The sequence below is a fragment of the Piliocolobus tephrosceles genome, chromosome 8 (assembly GCF_002776525.5).
Source record: "Piliocolobus tephrosceles isolate RC106 chromosome 8, ASM277652v3, whole genome shotgun sequence".
Lineage (NCBI taxonomy): Eukaryota > Metazoa > Chordata > Mammalia > Primates > Cercopithecidae > Piliocolobus > Piliocolobus tephrosceles.
This window is the reverse complement of record NC_045441.1, coordinates 11,997,573-12,013,103: the sequence shown is the minus strand read 5'-3', so window position 1 is coordinate 12,013,103 and position 15,531 is coordinate 11,997,573. Positions and strand designations below refer to the sequence as shown.

General features: G+C 50.3%; 1 protein-coding gene across 1 annotated transcript in view; it reads left to right on the top strand.

The window, feature by feature from the left end:
- The window catches only part of LOC111547063 (NADPH--cytochrome P450 reductase), a 76,773-nt gene that overhangs the window by 31,019 nt on the left and 30,223 nt on the right, over positions 1-15,531 (top strand). The window contains exon 2 of the mRNA XM_023218709.2: positions 8,537-8,728. Coding sequence (XP_023074477.1) covers positions 8,541-8,728 — 188 coding nt within the window. The 5' untranslated portion in view covers positions 8,537-8,540. The remainder of the gene's footprint in view (positions 1-8,536; positions 8,729-15,531) is intronic.

Here is a 15,531-nt window from a genome sequence, read left to right as displayed (position 1 = left end):
AGGAGGATCCCTTGAGCCCAGGAAGTTGAGGCTGCAGTGAACCGTGATTGTGCCACTACACCTCCAGCCTGGGTGATAGAGCGAGACCTTGTCTCCTTAAAAAATAAATAAATAAATGAAAAGTTGCTGTATTTTGTAAAAGACATAAATCTACAGATTCAAGAAACAACCTCACAGAAGGTAAACACAAATCTGCACCAACATCTCAGTGTGGATAATAAACTTCCTGGGCACTCTGGCTATGGAGCAATCCGTTTGAGTCACTCTTTTTTTTTTTTTTTGAAGAGGGTCTCTCCGCCCACCAGGCTGGAGTGCAGTGGCACGATCTTGGCTCACTGCAAGCTCTGCCTCCTGGGTTCATGCCGTTCTCCTGCCTCAGCCTCCCTAGTAGCTGGGACTACAGGTGCCCGCCACCGTGCCCAGCTAATTTTTTTTTTTGTATTTTTAGTAGAGACGGGGTTTCACCGTGGTCTCGATCTCCTGACCTTGTGATCCGCCCACCTCGGCCTCCCAAAGTGCTGGGATTACAGGCGTGAGCCACCGTGCCCGGCCTTGAGTCACTCTTGGACACTGCTCTTTAATAGGTCGCCTTGGAGAGTGTAGTGTTCCCCGAGCACCTCTCAGTCTCGGGGGGTTGTGCTGTCAGGCAACAGTAGGGTATGGTTCCATGAGGGTTTTCCCTCATCTTGAAGCCACTAAACCTTGGCAGAGGGGTTTGTGAACCCAAATGACTCCGTTCCCCCTGCAGGCAGAAGGTGGATGCCAGAGCCTTGTCTAGGTGGCCATGACGTGACAGTGACAGTCAGCTAAAGGGCTGACTAAATTACATGTTTTATTTCTCTTTCCTTCCTTGTTACTGCTTTGATTGGGGTGTCTGACTCATGCCAGTATCAGTGCTGAGTTGGTTGCTCGATCTTGTTTACTGACCAGAAGTTGCAAACAGCAAATGCAAGACTGCAAACACTTCCTGGAAGACAACCTGTTCCAGTGTTGCAAACGGTTGACCTCAGAGAGCCCTTGTGTTCTTATGTCATTCTCCCCTTTCAGAAGCTGGTGAGGCTCCCGCCAGTGTCCCCCAGCCTGTGTGCCCCTTGATTTGTTTGTCCATCTTGCTCGATGGTGTGCGGGACTGGAGCTGTTGCCCTTGATTGCTACCTTGGCAGGAATCAGTCAGCTACTGAAATTGACAAGGAATCGTGGTCAAGCTATACATGAATAGTTTTTACCCTTCTCTGTCTGTATGTTGTATTTTATAATAATGAAAACTTATGTAGAGACCTAATTTATAATAAAAGATGAAGTCAGATCTGCTCTATTTAGAGTTGGGGAGATCTGTTTGGCTGGTATTTTGACATGTGCCTTTTTCTGTGCCTAATTTTTTTTTTGAGACAGGATCTCACTCTGTTGCCTAGACTAGAGTGCAGTGATGTGATTATGGTTCGCTGCAACCTCAACCTCCTGGGCTCAAGTGATCCTCCTACCTCAGCCTGCCACATAGCTGGGACTACAGGTGCGCACCATCACACCTGGCTAATTTTTGTATTTTGTGGTAGAACTGGGGTTTTGCCATGTTGCCCAGGTTAGTCTCGAACTGCTGAGTTCAAGCAGTCTGCTCGCCTTGGCCTCCCATAGTGCTGAGATTACAGGCGTGAGCCATCGCACCCAGCTCTGTACCTAATTTTGCAGATGAGAACATCAAAGCCTTCTGTTGGTAAGGGGTGTGTCTGGGATCCCAGCCAGCTGGTGTGGCAAGAGCCTGGTCTAGTTCTTGTTTGCTGGTTTGACTGATACTGTCTTTGGCCACGTGAGCTCTGCCTTGTCCCCTGTTCCTTTTGCTGAAAGTATAAAGAAGAAAGTCAGAGATTAAAGCCTCTTTCAGGGCAGAAGGCTCACGCAGGCTTCCAGAACCCCCTCGGAGTGCCTGTAGGGACTACCTGATCTGGAAGAGAGTTGTCAGTCAAGACATGCAGAATTTTCCCATCAGAGTATTTGGTATAGCAGAGATGGCTCCCAAACTGTGCCAGCGCACTGCAGCAAACTCACAAGTCTCATTCGCAAATGCGGCAGATGTTCAATTCTGTTGAACTCCATGAGAATTGCTAGCCTGGGACAGTTCACAGTTCCAGCGTGAGATCCTTGCTGCGTTCCTTCTTAGGATTTTACATCTTTGCGAAGCTGGGTTTGCAGTGGTTGTTCGGACCTAACTACTTTACACGTGAAACCGTTAGGCTTTTTTTTTTTTTTGGCCTATGGATACCGTGAAAAATTTGCTGAGATAGAGGGGCTCCACAAACGAAGGACATTTGGGGTCTGTCCAGACAGGTACACTAGAAGCCCAACGTGTATTTTATTTGTTTATTGATTGATTGGGACAGAGTCTTGCTCTGTTGCTCAGGCTGGAGTGCAAGTGGCATGATCTTGGCTCACTGCAACCTCTGCCTCCCGGGTTCAAGCGATTCTCCTGCCTCAGCCTCCCGAGTGACTGGAATTACAGGCACCCGCCACCACGCCTGGCTAATTTTTGTATTTTCAGTAGAGATGGGGTTTCACCATGTTGGCCAGGCTGACCTCAAACTCCTGACCTCAAGTGATGTACCTGCCTCAGCCTCCCAAAGTGCTGGGATTATAGGTGTGAGCCACCGTGGCCAGCCCCACAGTGTGTTTTAAATCTTTGCACTTAGTGTTTTTGATTCCGGCACATTTTATGTTGCACGTATCAATACATTCACCGATTCCCTTCATTCCCTTGAGTAGTTATTGTGCACTGGATTCTGCGCCAAGGAAGTGTGTGCTGGGGAGGGGATGGTGGAGCTGAGGTCTGAAGACTGAGTACGAACTTCGAGAGGAGGAGCATCTCAGACACCTGTCAGGCTCTGGGGCAGGACCACAAAGGTGCGAGCTGGAGAATGGCTCACGGTGGGGCTGGAGAGATGGTGGGTGTCTGTGTGTGCATCAAGGGGAAAATGGTTAAGTTTCTTAACCCAGGGGCTCATTTGTGGCCTCAGCCCCCAGGCACTGCTTGGATCCTGGGATTCCTCCAAGCTTAACCTCCTTGAGAGGCTTTCCTTTCCCACCACATGCCAGACGCAGAGATGCTGAGATGCTGCTCTTCCCTCCAGGAGCTCACACCGAGTGAGAGAGAGACCCGTGTCCTAAGTAGAGGGCAGTGAGCACAACCCGCTGGGACGCTGGTCCTATTTCTCGTTTTGCCCCTCGGGTGAGGTGCCTACCCCTTGTAGCCTCATCTGTAGCTCAGGGCCTTGGATAAAGTGATGGCTGAGTCCTTCCTGCCGCACCTGTCTTCCCTCAGAAGTAGTTTGATATTTCAGAGTCAAAGCTGCTGGGAACATTCTCGTTCTGTGGAGCCTCCAGGCTGAGCGCTGGGAGCGCCCAGTGTGCTGGTTGGGGCTGAGGGTCACTCAGGGTCAAGCGCCACCTGTGTTGGCTGCAGGAAGTCAGTCACAGCCTCAAGGAGCAGCTCCTGTTCCTTTCTGTGGTGTTGCGCGTTAGTTTCCTTAGCTGCGTGAGACTGTGTGGTCCTGACTCTGAACTCAGGGAAGAGGCTGAACGAAGCTGGGAGTGCAGGTGTTAGAGACAGGCAGCGTGAAGAGGAGGGAATAGAGTCTGCCTCACAGACTATCCTGATGGAGTTGTAGTGTGGTTTTCAGATTATAAAGGCTTTCCGTAGTCTGTGAGCCAGGCACTGCCAATCCAGGTACCCGAAAATCAGAAGGTTCTTGCCTTCTGATCACATGTTTATTTATTCCACAAATCGACATAAATGGTCATATGCCAGTCTGTGATCTAAGCCAAGTCCCTGCCCTTGTAGGGCTGACCCTCTAGTCAGGGAGCTAGCCAGTGGTGGGGTAATGTATAATATAATTTCAGGTAGGGATAAGCTCCGTTGAGGGGTCAGAGGGTAGGGATTGTGGCCAGGGGGCAGTTGTAGATTCTGTTCTCAGGCAAAGTCTCTCTGAGATGGTGACATCTGAGCAGAAATTTAAATGAGGGAGTGAATTTTGCAAATAACGAGATGGCCATGTGCAAAGGCCCTGAAACAGAAGGAGACCGGTGTGACCTGCAAGGTGTGAAGAAGGGGAGCGTAGTAAGAAATGTGGGTGGTAGGAGACCAGGCGCTGTGGCTCACACCTGTGATCCCAGCACTTTGGGAGGCCGAGGTGGGCGGGTCATGAGGTCAGGAGATTGAGACCATCCTGGCTAACACAGTGAAACCCCTTCTCCACTAAAAAATAAAAAAAATTAGCCAGGTGTGGTGGCGGGTGCCTGTAGTCCCAGCTACTCTGGAGGCTGAGGCAGGAGAATGGCGTGAACTCGGGAGGCGGAGCTTGCAGTGAGCCGAGGTCGTGCCACTGCACTCTAGCCTGGGAGACAGCGCAGACTCCATCTCAAAAAAAAAAAGAAATGTGGGTGGTGGGAGTGTGGCTTCCAAGGGCTAGCTTGTAATGGGCCTTATGAGCTATGTAAGGACTTCAGGGCTTTGTTGTTGTTTTTGAGATGGAGTCTCGCTCTGTCACCCAGGCTGGAGGAGTGGCATGATCGCGGCTCATTACAACCTCCGCCTCCCAGGTTCAAGCAATTCTCCTGCCTCAGCCTCCCCAAGTAGCTGGGACTGCAGGCACACGCCACCACGCCTGGCTAGTTTCTGTATTTTTAGTAGACAGTTTCGCTGTGTTGGCCAGGCTAGTCTTGAACACCTGACCTCGTAATCTGTCGGTCTCGGCCTCCCAAAGTGCTGGGATTACAGGCGTGAGCCACTGTGCCCGGCCACTAGGTTTTTGTATGAAGTATGATGTGAAGACATTTCAGGGTTTTTGTTGTTGTTGTTTTCTGAGGTGGAGTCTCACTCTGTTCCCCCAGGCTGGAGTCTGGAGTGCAGTGGTATGATCTTGGCTCACTGCAACCTCCGCTTCCCGGGTTCAAGTGATTCTGCAGCCTCAGCCTCCTGAGTAGCTGGGATTACAGGCGCGCGCCACTGCATCCGGCTAATTTTTGTATTTTTAATAGAGACGGGGTTTCACCATGTTGGCCAGGCTGGTCTCAAACTCCTGACCTCAGGTAATCTGCTTGCCCGGCCTCCCAAAGTGCTAGGATTACAGGCATGAGCCACCACACCTGGCCCATCGCAGGGTTTTGATCAGGGAGGGGACACGACCTAATTGATTCTTTTTTTTTTTTTTTTGAGACGGAATCTCGCTCTGTCACCCAGGCTGGAGTGCAGTGGCGTGATCTTGGCTCACTGCAAGCTCCACCTTCTGGGTTCACACCATTCTCCCGCCTCAGCCTCCCTCCTCTGTGGCTGGGACGCCTCCTGTAGCTGGGACTACATGCGCCTGCCAGCATGCCTGGCTAATTTTTTTGTATTTTTTTTTTTAAGTAGAGATGGGATCTCACTGTGTTAGCCAGGATGGTCTCGATCTCCTGACCTCGTGATCCGCCCACCTCAGCCTCCCAAAGTGCTGGGGTTATAGGCGTGGGCCACTGTGCCTGGCCGACCTGACTTCCTTTGTAAAGCATCCCCCGGTCGCTGTGTGGGGAATGGCATGTCCGTCAGGAGTCTCTTGCGGTGATTACATGGGTGCAGATGTGCGTTAACCTCACTCCCAGCGTCGTCGATTTATTAGTAGAAACTGCCATGAGTTATGCAGTCGGCTTGAGTCTGTGTCGAGAAGGACTTCGCTTCATGGGCATTAGATCTCTTCTGGAAAATGAGGGGACCGGTCACTTGGGGAATTAGAAGGGAGGAGGGTGAGGGACAGGCAGCACAAGTTTCTTGGCTGCTGCCTTGTGATAAATAACAGCTAGACAGCTAGGGGAGTTCCTCTGTCACCATGGCACTCCCAGCTGGTTCCAGTCAGGCCCTGAGTGTCTGCTGCCTCCTGATTCTGCAGGACAAGTCCTTCCAGAATCTGTCAAAGCAGATCCTAAATGCCTCTCTGTCTGGTTCTATGAAAATGTGACAGGTGGCTCATAAGCTTGACAGAGATCCTGATACAACTAGCATTAAGTAAATATTAAATATGTTTATAAGATTAAATATAAATGGTTTTCTCTGGGGACAACAGAAATCACTTTGTCCTTTAATGTCGTATCAAAAAAGCTGGCCAGGTGCGGTGGCTGATGCCTGTCATCCCAGCACTTTGGGAGGCCGAGGCAGGCAGATCACGAGGTCAGGAGTTTGAGACCAGCCTGGCCAACATGGTGAAACTCTGTCTCTGCTAAAAATACAAAAATTAGCCGGGTGCGATGGCGTGTGCCTGTAGTCCCAGCTGCTCAGGAGGCTGAGGCAGGAGAATCGCTTGAACCCAGGAGGTGGAGGTTGCAGTGAGCTGAGATCGCATCACTGCACTCCAGCCTGGGTGACTGAGCAAGGCTCCGATCCCCCCCGCCAAAAAAAAAAGTCATATCAAAAAAGCCAAACTGAGGCCAGGCACAGTGGCTCACGCCTGTAATCCCAGCACTTTGGGAGGCCGAGGTGGGTGGATGACCTGAGGTCAGGAGTTCGAGACCAGCCTGGCGGACATAGTGAAACCCCATCTCTACTAAAATTACAAAATCAGCCAGGAGTGTTGGCGGGCACCTGTAGTCCCAGGTACTCTGGAGGCTGAGGCAAGAGAATCGCTTGAACCCGGGAGGCGGAGGTTGCTGTGAGTTGAGATGGCGCCATTGCACTCCAGCCAGGGCGACAGAGAGAGACTGTATCTCAAAAAAATAAAATAAAAAAGAAAGAAAAAAGCTAAATTGAGACGAACTGGAACGATTGGAAAAGCATCTCAGATTAGTGAGAAAGCAAAGACCCAAGCTCTGAATGGCCTGTTCCCAGCAGGTTGCGTAGGGGTAGACCGATGCCCACAACCTTCGGATGCCCTAGCTTCCCAGACCAGCCCTGTGGTTTCCTGGTGACAGTGGCAGCCATTGGCAGTCAGCTAGAACATGGTCTCTCATTGCCTAATTGCTGACACATGACTCAGGCTTTCCTGATTGAGTCTGGGTGCTCTGCTGGTGGTGAAAGAAACCCAGTCGGTCATCTCCGTGATTGCAAAATGGAATGATGTGAACTTCAGGGCTGAACCCAGCCTCCTCGGTAAGCAGCCGAAGCTGCTGTTTCAGGGACTCCCACTTGGACCTTTGTTGACTCATGTCAGATCTGCCTATCAGGTGTCGGTGGTGGAAGGACCCGTTGAGCATCTTTCGAGGGAACTAGGCTGGTGACATGGGGGTTCCCCAAGCCCACCTCTGATTCACCAGGACTCACAGAACTCAGAAAAGCTTTTTGCCTACGATGACAGTTTATTACAGCAAAATGATGCAAATTAAAATCAGCAAAGGTCAAAGGCACATAGGGCAGAGTCCAGGAGAGGCCAGGCGTGAGTGTCCAGGTGGTCACACACGAATTTCCATCATTGCTGGTCACACTTAATTCTCCCAGCAACGATGTGTGAGAGCACCTGTGAAGAACTGACACCCAGGGAAGGTCACCCAAGCCAAGGTTTCCGGGGTTTTTATTGGTGGGTTCGTTGTGTAGGCGTGGAGCGTTTAGGTCTGAAGGCTTACCTATTCCATCTCCAGTACCCACAGACATCAGACCGATACAGCACGGTTCGAAACCCCAGGCACAGGGCCTCACGCCTGTAATCCCAGTGCTTTGGGAGGCCGAGCCAGGGGAACCACTTGAGCCCAGGTGTTTGAGATCAGCCTGGGCAACATAGCGAGGCCCTGTCAGTAGAAAAAAAATTTAAAAATGAATGCAGCAGCACATGCCAGTAATCATAGAAGTTCTACTTGGAAGGCTGAGAGGATCACTTGAGCCCAAGAGTTTGAGGCTACAGTGAGCTGTGGTCGCACCACTGCACTCCAGCCTGGGTGACAGAGCAAGACTCTGTGTCTTAAAAAAGACAAACAAAAAAAGACACCCAGGCATAGGAAAGCAGGCATTCACCATACATCTCATTGTTAACAGGAACTATCTTCATAGCCCAAGGTCTTGGGAACACAGAGACACTCTTGCCAGGCAGGATAGTCCAAGGCTCGTGAATATCAGGAGCCACTCAAGGGCCAGGCCTGGAGACTTTTGGAGCACACAGGATTCAGGGCAACCCCAGCCAGCCACACAGTTGGGGAAAGGGTTTGCTGCAAAGTGGTCCTGTCTCGCGTGGACTCCCTCCCGCCACCGTGCAGTGTCCTTGTGGGATTGGAGGAAGTTCCAGCGCACTGAGTCAGTGGCTGTCATTCTGTCTATCTGCCGGGGACCCAGTCCCAGCTGCAGCCTTAGCTTGCACCCCAGGACCACGCTGGGCTGGTGCTGACACCACTGGGGGCTGTCTGTTGTGTCAGCCTCAGTCCAAGGCTGTGGCTGTCTTGGCAGGAACCTGGCTTAGTGAGCCGCTCCTCCTACCCAGTGCAGTGACCGTTTTCTGCAGTCCCAGGGGCATGAGGCCCAGCATTCAGGTGGGCACCCCAGCCAGCCTCAGGGCGTCCTGCTCCCCTGTGCTGACGTCTGCTGTTTGTCTCCTAACAGTTTCATGATCAACATGGGGGACTCCCACGTGGACAGCAGCTCCACCGTGTCCCAGGCGGTGGCCGAAGAAGTGTCTCTTTTCAGCATGACGGACGTGATTCTGTTTTCAGTCATCGCGGGCCTCCTAACCTACTGGTTCGTCTTTAGAAAGAAAAAAGAAGAAGTCCCCGAGTTCACCAAAATTCAGACATCGTAAGTGCCACCTCTCAGCCTCCTCTCTCTGTCCCTCTTCTGTTACCGTTCCGAGCAGTGTCCTGCACGCAGGCCTCAGGCTGAAAGAAGCAAGGTTCCTTGTAGCGTTTTGGGGCGACTCTTGGGTTTTGCCTTCTTGCTAGATTGTGCTTCAGCTTTCCCTTAATCATCTCCTATGTGGGGTTTATAAGGCCCTTTTCTATCTGCTGTTTATTTGACCTTCAGAGGAAGCATTCCGAAAATGACACCAGTTTTCAGATTAAGAACCGGGGGCTCAAGGGTGTTAACGGGCCTGCCAAGGTCATGAGCCAGCAATAGCAGCGCTAGAGCTGGAACCCTTTTTTCCCTTTTATTTATTTATTTATTTGGAGACATGGTCTCACTGTATTGCCCAGGCTACAGTGCAGTGGCGGTGGCATGATCAAGGTTCACTGCAATCTCCACCTCCCAGGCTCAGGCAATCTTCCCACCTCAGCCCCCCAAGTAGCGGGGACTAAAGGTGTGCATCACTGTGCCCAGCTAATTTTTTTTATTTTTTATTTTTTGAGGCGGAGTCTTGTTCTTTCATCCAGTCTGGAGTACAGTGGTATGATCTCAGCTCACTGCAACCTCTGCCTCCCCGGGTTCAAGTGATTCTCTTGCCTCAGCCCCCTGAGTAACTGGGATTACAGGTGTGAGCCGCCACGCCCAGTCAAGTTTTGTATTTTTTTTATAGAGACAGGGATTCGCCGTGTTGCCCAGGCTGGTCTTGAACTCCTGGACTCAAGCGATCCGCACACCTCGGTCTCCCAAAGTGTCGGGATTACAGGCATGAGCCACAGTACCCAACCCAGAATTGGCATTTTAAAGTCTTTTAAGGCTATAGCCACCTGGAACGCTGTGTGCTAATGAGCACAAAATCTCTGGGCAGGCCTTATTTTGTTGCTCTTTTAAACTTTTCATGAAACTTCCTTTTAAGAATAAGTGAAAAAGATGGATTCGTTAAAAGAAAAACGTTAAGGAAATAATAGTACAGATGGTATGTAGATAGGAAAAAATGATACCGAAGGTCTGCCTAAGTGACTGCATCCCTGTGTCTCCAAGATTGATTTCCATAAGCCACACGGAAAAGTCATTCTCCAGACTTTAGGGTCCTGCAGCCAGAATCACTTCCTGTGGTTACGTTTGGCTGTGTTTAACACCAATCTCAGACTGCAGAGGCCCACGGCCAGGTTTGAGTGGGGACCTGCCAGGTCAGGTCTGGGCCGAGGGAACTCCAGGGGCATGGGCCTGCTGCATTCAGGGACTCCCTGGATTTGGCAAGGGGCAGGTCTTCAGGGGCAGGATTGAGAGCCATTCTCAGACCAGAACCCCTTTCATTCTGTCTGTCTGCAGGGGACCCAGTCCCAGCTGCATCCTTAGCTTGCACCCCAGGACCATCCTGGGCTGGTGCTGACACCAGTGGGGACCGTCTGTCATGTCAGCTCCAGTCCAAGGCTGTGACTGTCTTGGGAGGAACAAGCCACATGGAAAAGTCATTCTCCAAGGCTGGGCATGGTGAAGCATGCAGCTCACATCAAATCCCAATTCCCTATTCCAAGCTGGGTATCAGCCTTCCCCGCCAGAATACTTACAGCCTTCACACAGTAAAGCAGATATTCACACAACACAATTCTTATACCATGGACAGGGAATTAGTTTTACATCTTTAAAAACTGGGTTCAGGGCCAGGCTCAGTGGCTCACGTCTGTAATTCCAGCACTTTGGGAGGCCGAGGTGGGAGAAATCACCTGAGAACAGCTTGGCCAACATGGCGAAACCCCATCTCTACCAAAAATACAAAAACTAGCTGGGCGTGGTGGTGCACACCTGTAATGCCAGCTACTAGGGAAGCTGAGGCAGGAGAATCGCTTGAACCCAGGAGGCAGAGGTTGCAGTGAGCAAAGAATGCACCACTGCACTCCAGCCTAGGAGACAGAGTCCATCTCAAAAAAACAAACAACAACAACAAAAAAACTGAGTTCAATCTTATCTCCATCATTGACTTCCTGAGCAAATATTTTCTAAGGTCCTACCTACGTGTCCCAGACACTATCTTAAGGCGTGTGGCCGCAGCTGTGAAAAAAATACATGAATGCTGTCTTCATCAAGCTTACGCTCTAGTGGTGGGTGAACCCTGGGCAAGACCTTAACCTCATTCTGCCTCAGTTTCCTCATCTGCTAAATGGAGGCAGTAGTCCCAGTCTCGTGGGGCTTTTGTCTTAAATGAGGAAGAGTTTGTAAACTCACCTAGCACTATCCCTGAGGGATAGGAGCTGTATAGTATTTGCATTGATTGTATTTTATGCCAGGCACTATGACGGGCACGATAAGGACCACAGAGCTGGCATTTACGTTAAGGAAGCTGGAAAATGAGGGTGTTGCAACATACTTTTTTTTTTTTTTGAGACGGACTTTTGCTGTTGTCACCCAGGCTGGAGTGCAGTGGCTCAGTCTTGGCTCACTGCAACCTCCGCCTCCTGGGTTCTCATGCCTCAGTCTCCCGAGTACCTGGGACTACAGGCACAAGTCACCATGCCCAGCTAATTTTTGTATTTTTAGTAGAGATGGGGTTCACCATGTTGGCCAGGCTGGTCTCAAACTCCCAACCTCAGGTGAGCCGCCTACCTCTGCCTCCCAAAGTGCTGGGATTATAGGCGTGAGCTACCGTGCCCGGCCACAACATACTTTTTAGAAATGCCTTGTGGGCTGGGTGCGGTGGCTCAAGCCTGTAATCCCGGCACTTTGGGAGGCCAAGACGGGCGGATCACGAGGTCAGGAGATCGAGACCATCCTGGCAAACACAGTGAAACCCCGTCTCTACTAAAAAAATACAAAAAAACTAGCTGGGCGAGGTGGCGGGCGCCTGTAATCCCAGCTACTCGGGAAGCTGAGGCAGGAGAATGGCGTGAACCAGGAGGCGGAGCTTGCAGTGAGCTGAGATCCGGCCACTGCACTCCAGCTTGGGCAACAGAGCGAGACTCCGTCTCAAAAAAAAAAAGGAAATGCCTTGTGAACTGCTTTATCCTACATTGTCTAATCAGGGCCTCCTTGCAACAGCGCCATGCGTTAGGCAGCATGGGTTGCCTCATTTCTGCTCTCAGAGGGGTTATGGGATGTGCCCAGGGCCAGATGGCTGGGAGGTTGCAGGGCCAGGCTGGAGAGACAGGCTTTGCCAGCCCTAAGAGAGAAGGAATTCCCTCTGGTGTGGGGATTGGACTGTGTCCTGCAGGAGGGGTGTTGGGCAGGTTCTTAAAGGTAGAGCCACACCCTGATGCCGAAAGGACTTTAGAGCAGAGGGCCTGAGATAGGAAGGGCAGCTCAGCTGGAATCCAGCCCATCTTGTCCAGGGCTGGTACACGGTGCATTCCTGGTGAGGAATAGTACTTTTGATAAAAAAAAAAAAAAAAAAAAAAAAAGCATAGTACTCAAGATAAAGAGACCAGGGTCCAGGACCCAGCTCCTGAACTGGCCCTTGTTCCCTCATCTGTAAAATGGAAGTTCTGCGCCCCCGCCCTGAGTGAGGACGTGGGTGGGCCCTGGGAACCTGCAGAGCTGCCGCCAAGGGAGGCAATATTCCTCTCATCGCTCCTCTGTTCTCACGTCACCTCCCTGGCCTTATAAGATGAACTTGAAGTAAAACCTGTAGACTGTGGGAGCTGTGGGGTCCCAGAGCACTTGTATTTTGTTGATTCTCACTGTTTCTCTTCGCCAGGATGCTGAAACTCTGTTCCCTCCACCTCATCATGATCTTCTAACCTTACGTGTGTGGAGGTCTGCAGTTCCCAGAGTCTTTTCTCTTTCCTCATTAAATCACATGGGATACCTGCTGTGGCCAGGGCTTTTACCTATACGCTGTACAAGAGAAATCTTTCTAGTACTATGGCTAAATTCTGGACCCTGAAGTTGGGTGACTGAGGTTGAGTCCTGACTCTCCCACATTAGCCATCTGACATTGGCCAGGTGACTTAATCTTTCCAAGTCTGTGTCCCCAACTGTAAGCTGGAAGTAGTAAGAGTACGTACCTCATAAAGCTGTGAAAACCGAGTTAATCAATCGTAGAGCTCTTTGTTCAGTTCCTCGTGCGTAGTAGGCTCTCAGATGTTATCGATTGTTCCTATTTATTTTTATTTTTTTGAGGCAGGGTCTCACTCTGTCGTTCAGGCTGGAATACACACACTGGCATGATCTCGGCTCACTGCAACCTCCGCCTCCCAGGCTCAAGAGATCCTCCCACTTTGGCCTCCCAAGCAGCTGGGACTACAGGCGTGCACCACCACGCTTGGCTGATTTTTGTATTTTTTGTACAAATGGGTGTCTGACCATGTTGCCCAGGCTGGTCTGCAACTCCCAGGCTCAAGCAATCTGCCTACCTCGGCCTCCCAAAGTGTTGGGATTACAGGTATGAGCCACCGTGCCTGGCTGTATGTTATTATGTTTAACCTTTTTATTAATATCATCTCCAATCTTACAAGAGCCCTTCCATGAAGTCATTAACAGCCCATTTGCAGATGAAGAAACCAAAGTGCCAGGGATTACCGAGTTTGCCCAAGGCCACCTAACTTCTAAGTCACAGCGGAGTTGGCTTTTGAATGAAGTCGGCAAGCTCCACAAGCCATGTTTTCTCTACTTTGCCATGCTGCTCCTAATTTAGTGTTAATAGGCCTCCTAAGATAGTGTTAGTCTCCTAAGATAGTGTTAATAGGCCTGGCGTGGTGGCTCACGCTTGTAATCCCAGTGCTTTGGGAGGCTGAGGCACAAAGATCGCTTGAGCCAGGAGTTCAAGACCAGCCTGAGCAACATAGGGAGACCCCCCCCCCCATCTCTACAATAAACAATAAAAAGGATAGTGTTGATTTGTTAATTACCCATAAGGAGAGTATTCCTTCTCTGAAGTGCTTGTGGCCAGAAGTGTTTCAGATTTTGGACTTTGGAATGTTTGCATTATGCTCACCAGCTGAGCATTTCTCATCTGAAAATCTGAAATGCTCCAAAGATTCCTCTTTGAGGATCATGTTGATGCTCAAAAAGTTTCAGATTTCAGACTTTTAGATTAGGGACATTCAGCCTGTAGATGTTATTTTACAAAGCAGGAAGTTGGATGTAGTGGAATGTTGTGATCCCAGCTCTTTGGGAGGCCAAGGCAGGAGGATTGCTTAAGCCCAGGAGTTCGAGACCAGCCTGGGCAACATAGCAAGACCCTGTCTCTATAAAAAGTACGAGAAAAATTAGGCTCAGGAAGGTCACCTAACTGATACAGCCAGGCCTCAAGCCTAGACCTCCTACTCTAAATCCCACATCAGTGTCCCTGGCTACCTGTATTTCAGTGAGCACAGGTGATTTCTGTTATAGCAACAGAACTGTGGGGAGTGATAGGGCTTAGCATGGAGAAAGTATGTGGCCCAGGGCTGTATCAGGAATTTTCACCATGATTTCTGGTGGCTTCTAGAATTGGCATTTATTTATTTTGTTTTAGAGACAGGGTCTCGCCCCGTCACCCAGGCTGGAGTACAGTTCACTGCAACCTCGGCCTCCGGGGCTCAAGCAATTCTCTTGCTTCAGCCTCCCAGGTTGCTGGGATTACAAGCATCCACCACGATGCCCGGCTAATTTTTGTATTTTTAGTAGAGATGGAGTTTCACCACGTTGGCCAGGCTAGTCTCAAACTCCTGACCCCAAGTGATCTGTCCACCTGGGCCTCCCAACATGCTGGGGTTACAGGTGTGAGCCACCTTACCGGGCCAAACACATTTAAAAAAAAAACACCTGGTGGGATTTTTTTTGGAATCGGATTTAATCTGTAGAGTAATATAGGAAGAGTTGACATCCTATAATATTGAGCCTTCTATTCCATGAACATTGTTATATCCCTCCCGGGAGGTCTTTTGGACTGTTTGTAACAGCAATTAATGACTTGTTAGAGAGGAGTGGTGATGAGCAACAAGTTCTTTTTCATAATAATAGTAGTAATGGTAATAAATGGCTCTTTCTGCCAGGTGTGATGGCTCACTCCTGGAATCCCCACACTTGAGGAGGCGGAGGCAGGTGGATTGCTTTGAGCCCAGGAGTTCCAAGATCAGCCCAGCAACATGACGAAACTCTGTCTCTATGAAAAAAATACAAAAATTAGCCAGGCATAGCCGGGCGTGGTGGCTCATGCCTGTAGTCCCAGCACTTTGGGAGGCTGAGGTGGGTGGGTCACGAGGTCAGCAGATCGAGACCATCCTGGCTAACACAGTGAAACCCTGTCTCTACTAAAAATACAAAAAATTAGCCAGGCATGATGGTGGGCGCCTGTAATCCCAGCTACTCGGGAGGCTGAGGCAGGAGAATGGCGTGAACCTGGGAGGTGGAGCTTGCAGTGAGCTGAGATCGCGCCACTGCACTCCAGCCTGGGCGACAGGGTGAGACTCCATCTCAGAAAAAAAAAAAAAAAAAAGCCAGGCATGGTAACGTACTCCTGTAGTCCCAGCTACTCAGGAGGCTGAGGTGGGAGGATCACCTGAGCCTGGGATGCCAAGGCCGCAGAGTGCTGAGGTCACACCACTGCACTCCAGCCTGGGCGACACAGCAAGACCCCATCTCAATAATAATAATATGATGATGATGATGAATGACTCTTTCATGTCCCCTCCCACTTACTCAGGTTGCACCTCTGAACAGAGCATTTCACACCGGGGCAGCTCATGTCCTAAGGGAGCCCTAGGGAATGCTCAGCCTCCTGAATAGCTGGGATGAGAGGCACATGCCACTGTGCCCGGCTAATTTTTTTTTTTTTTTTTTTT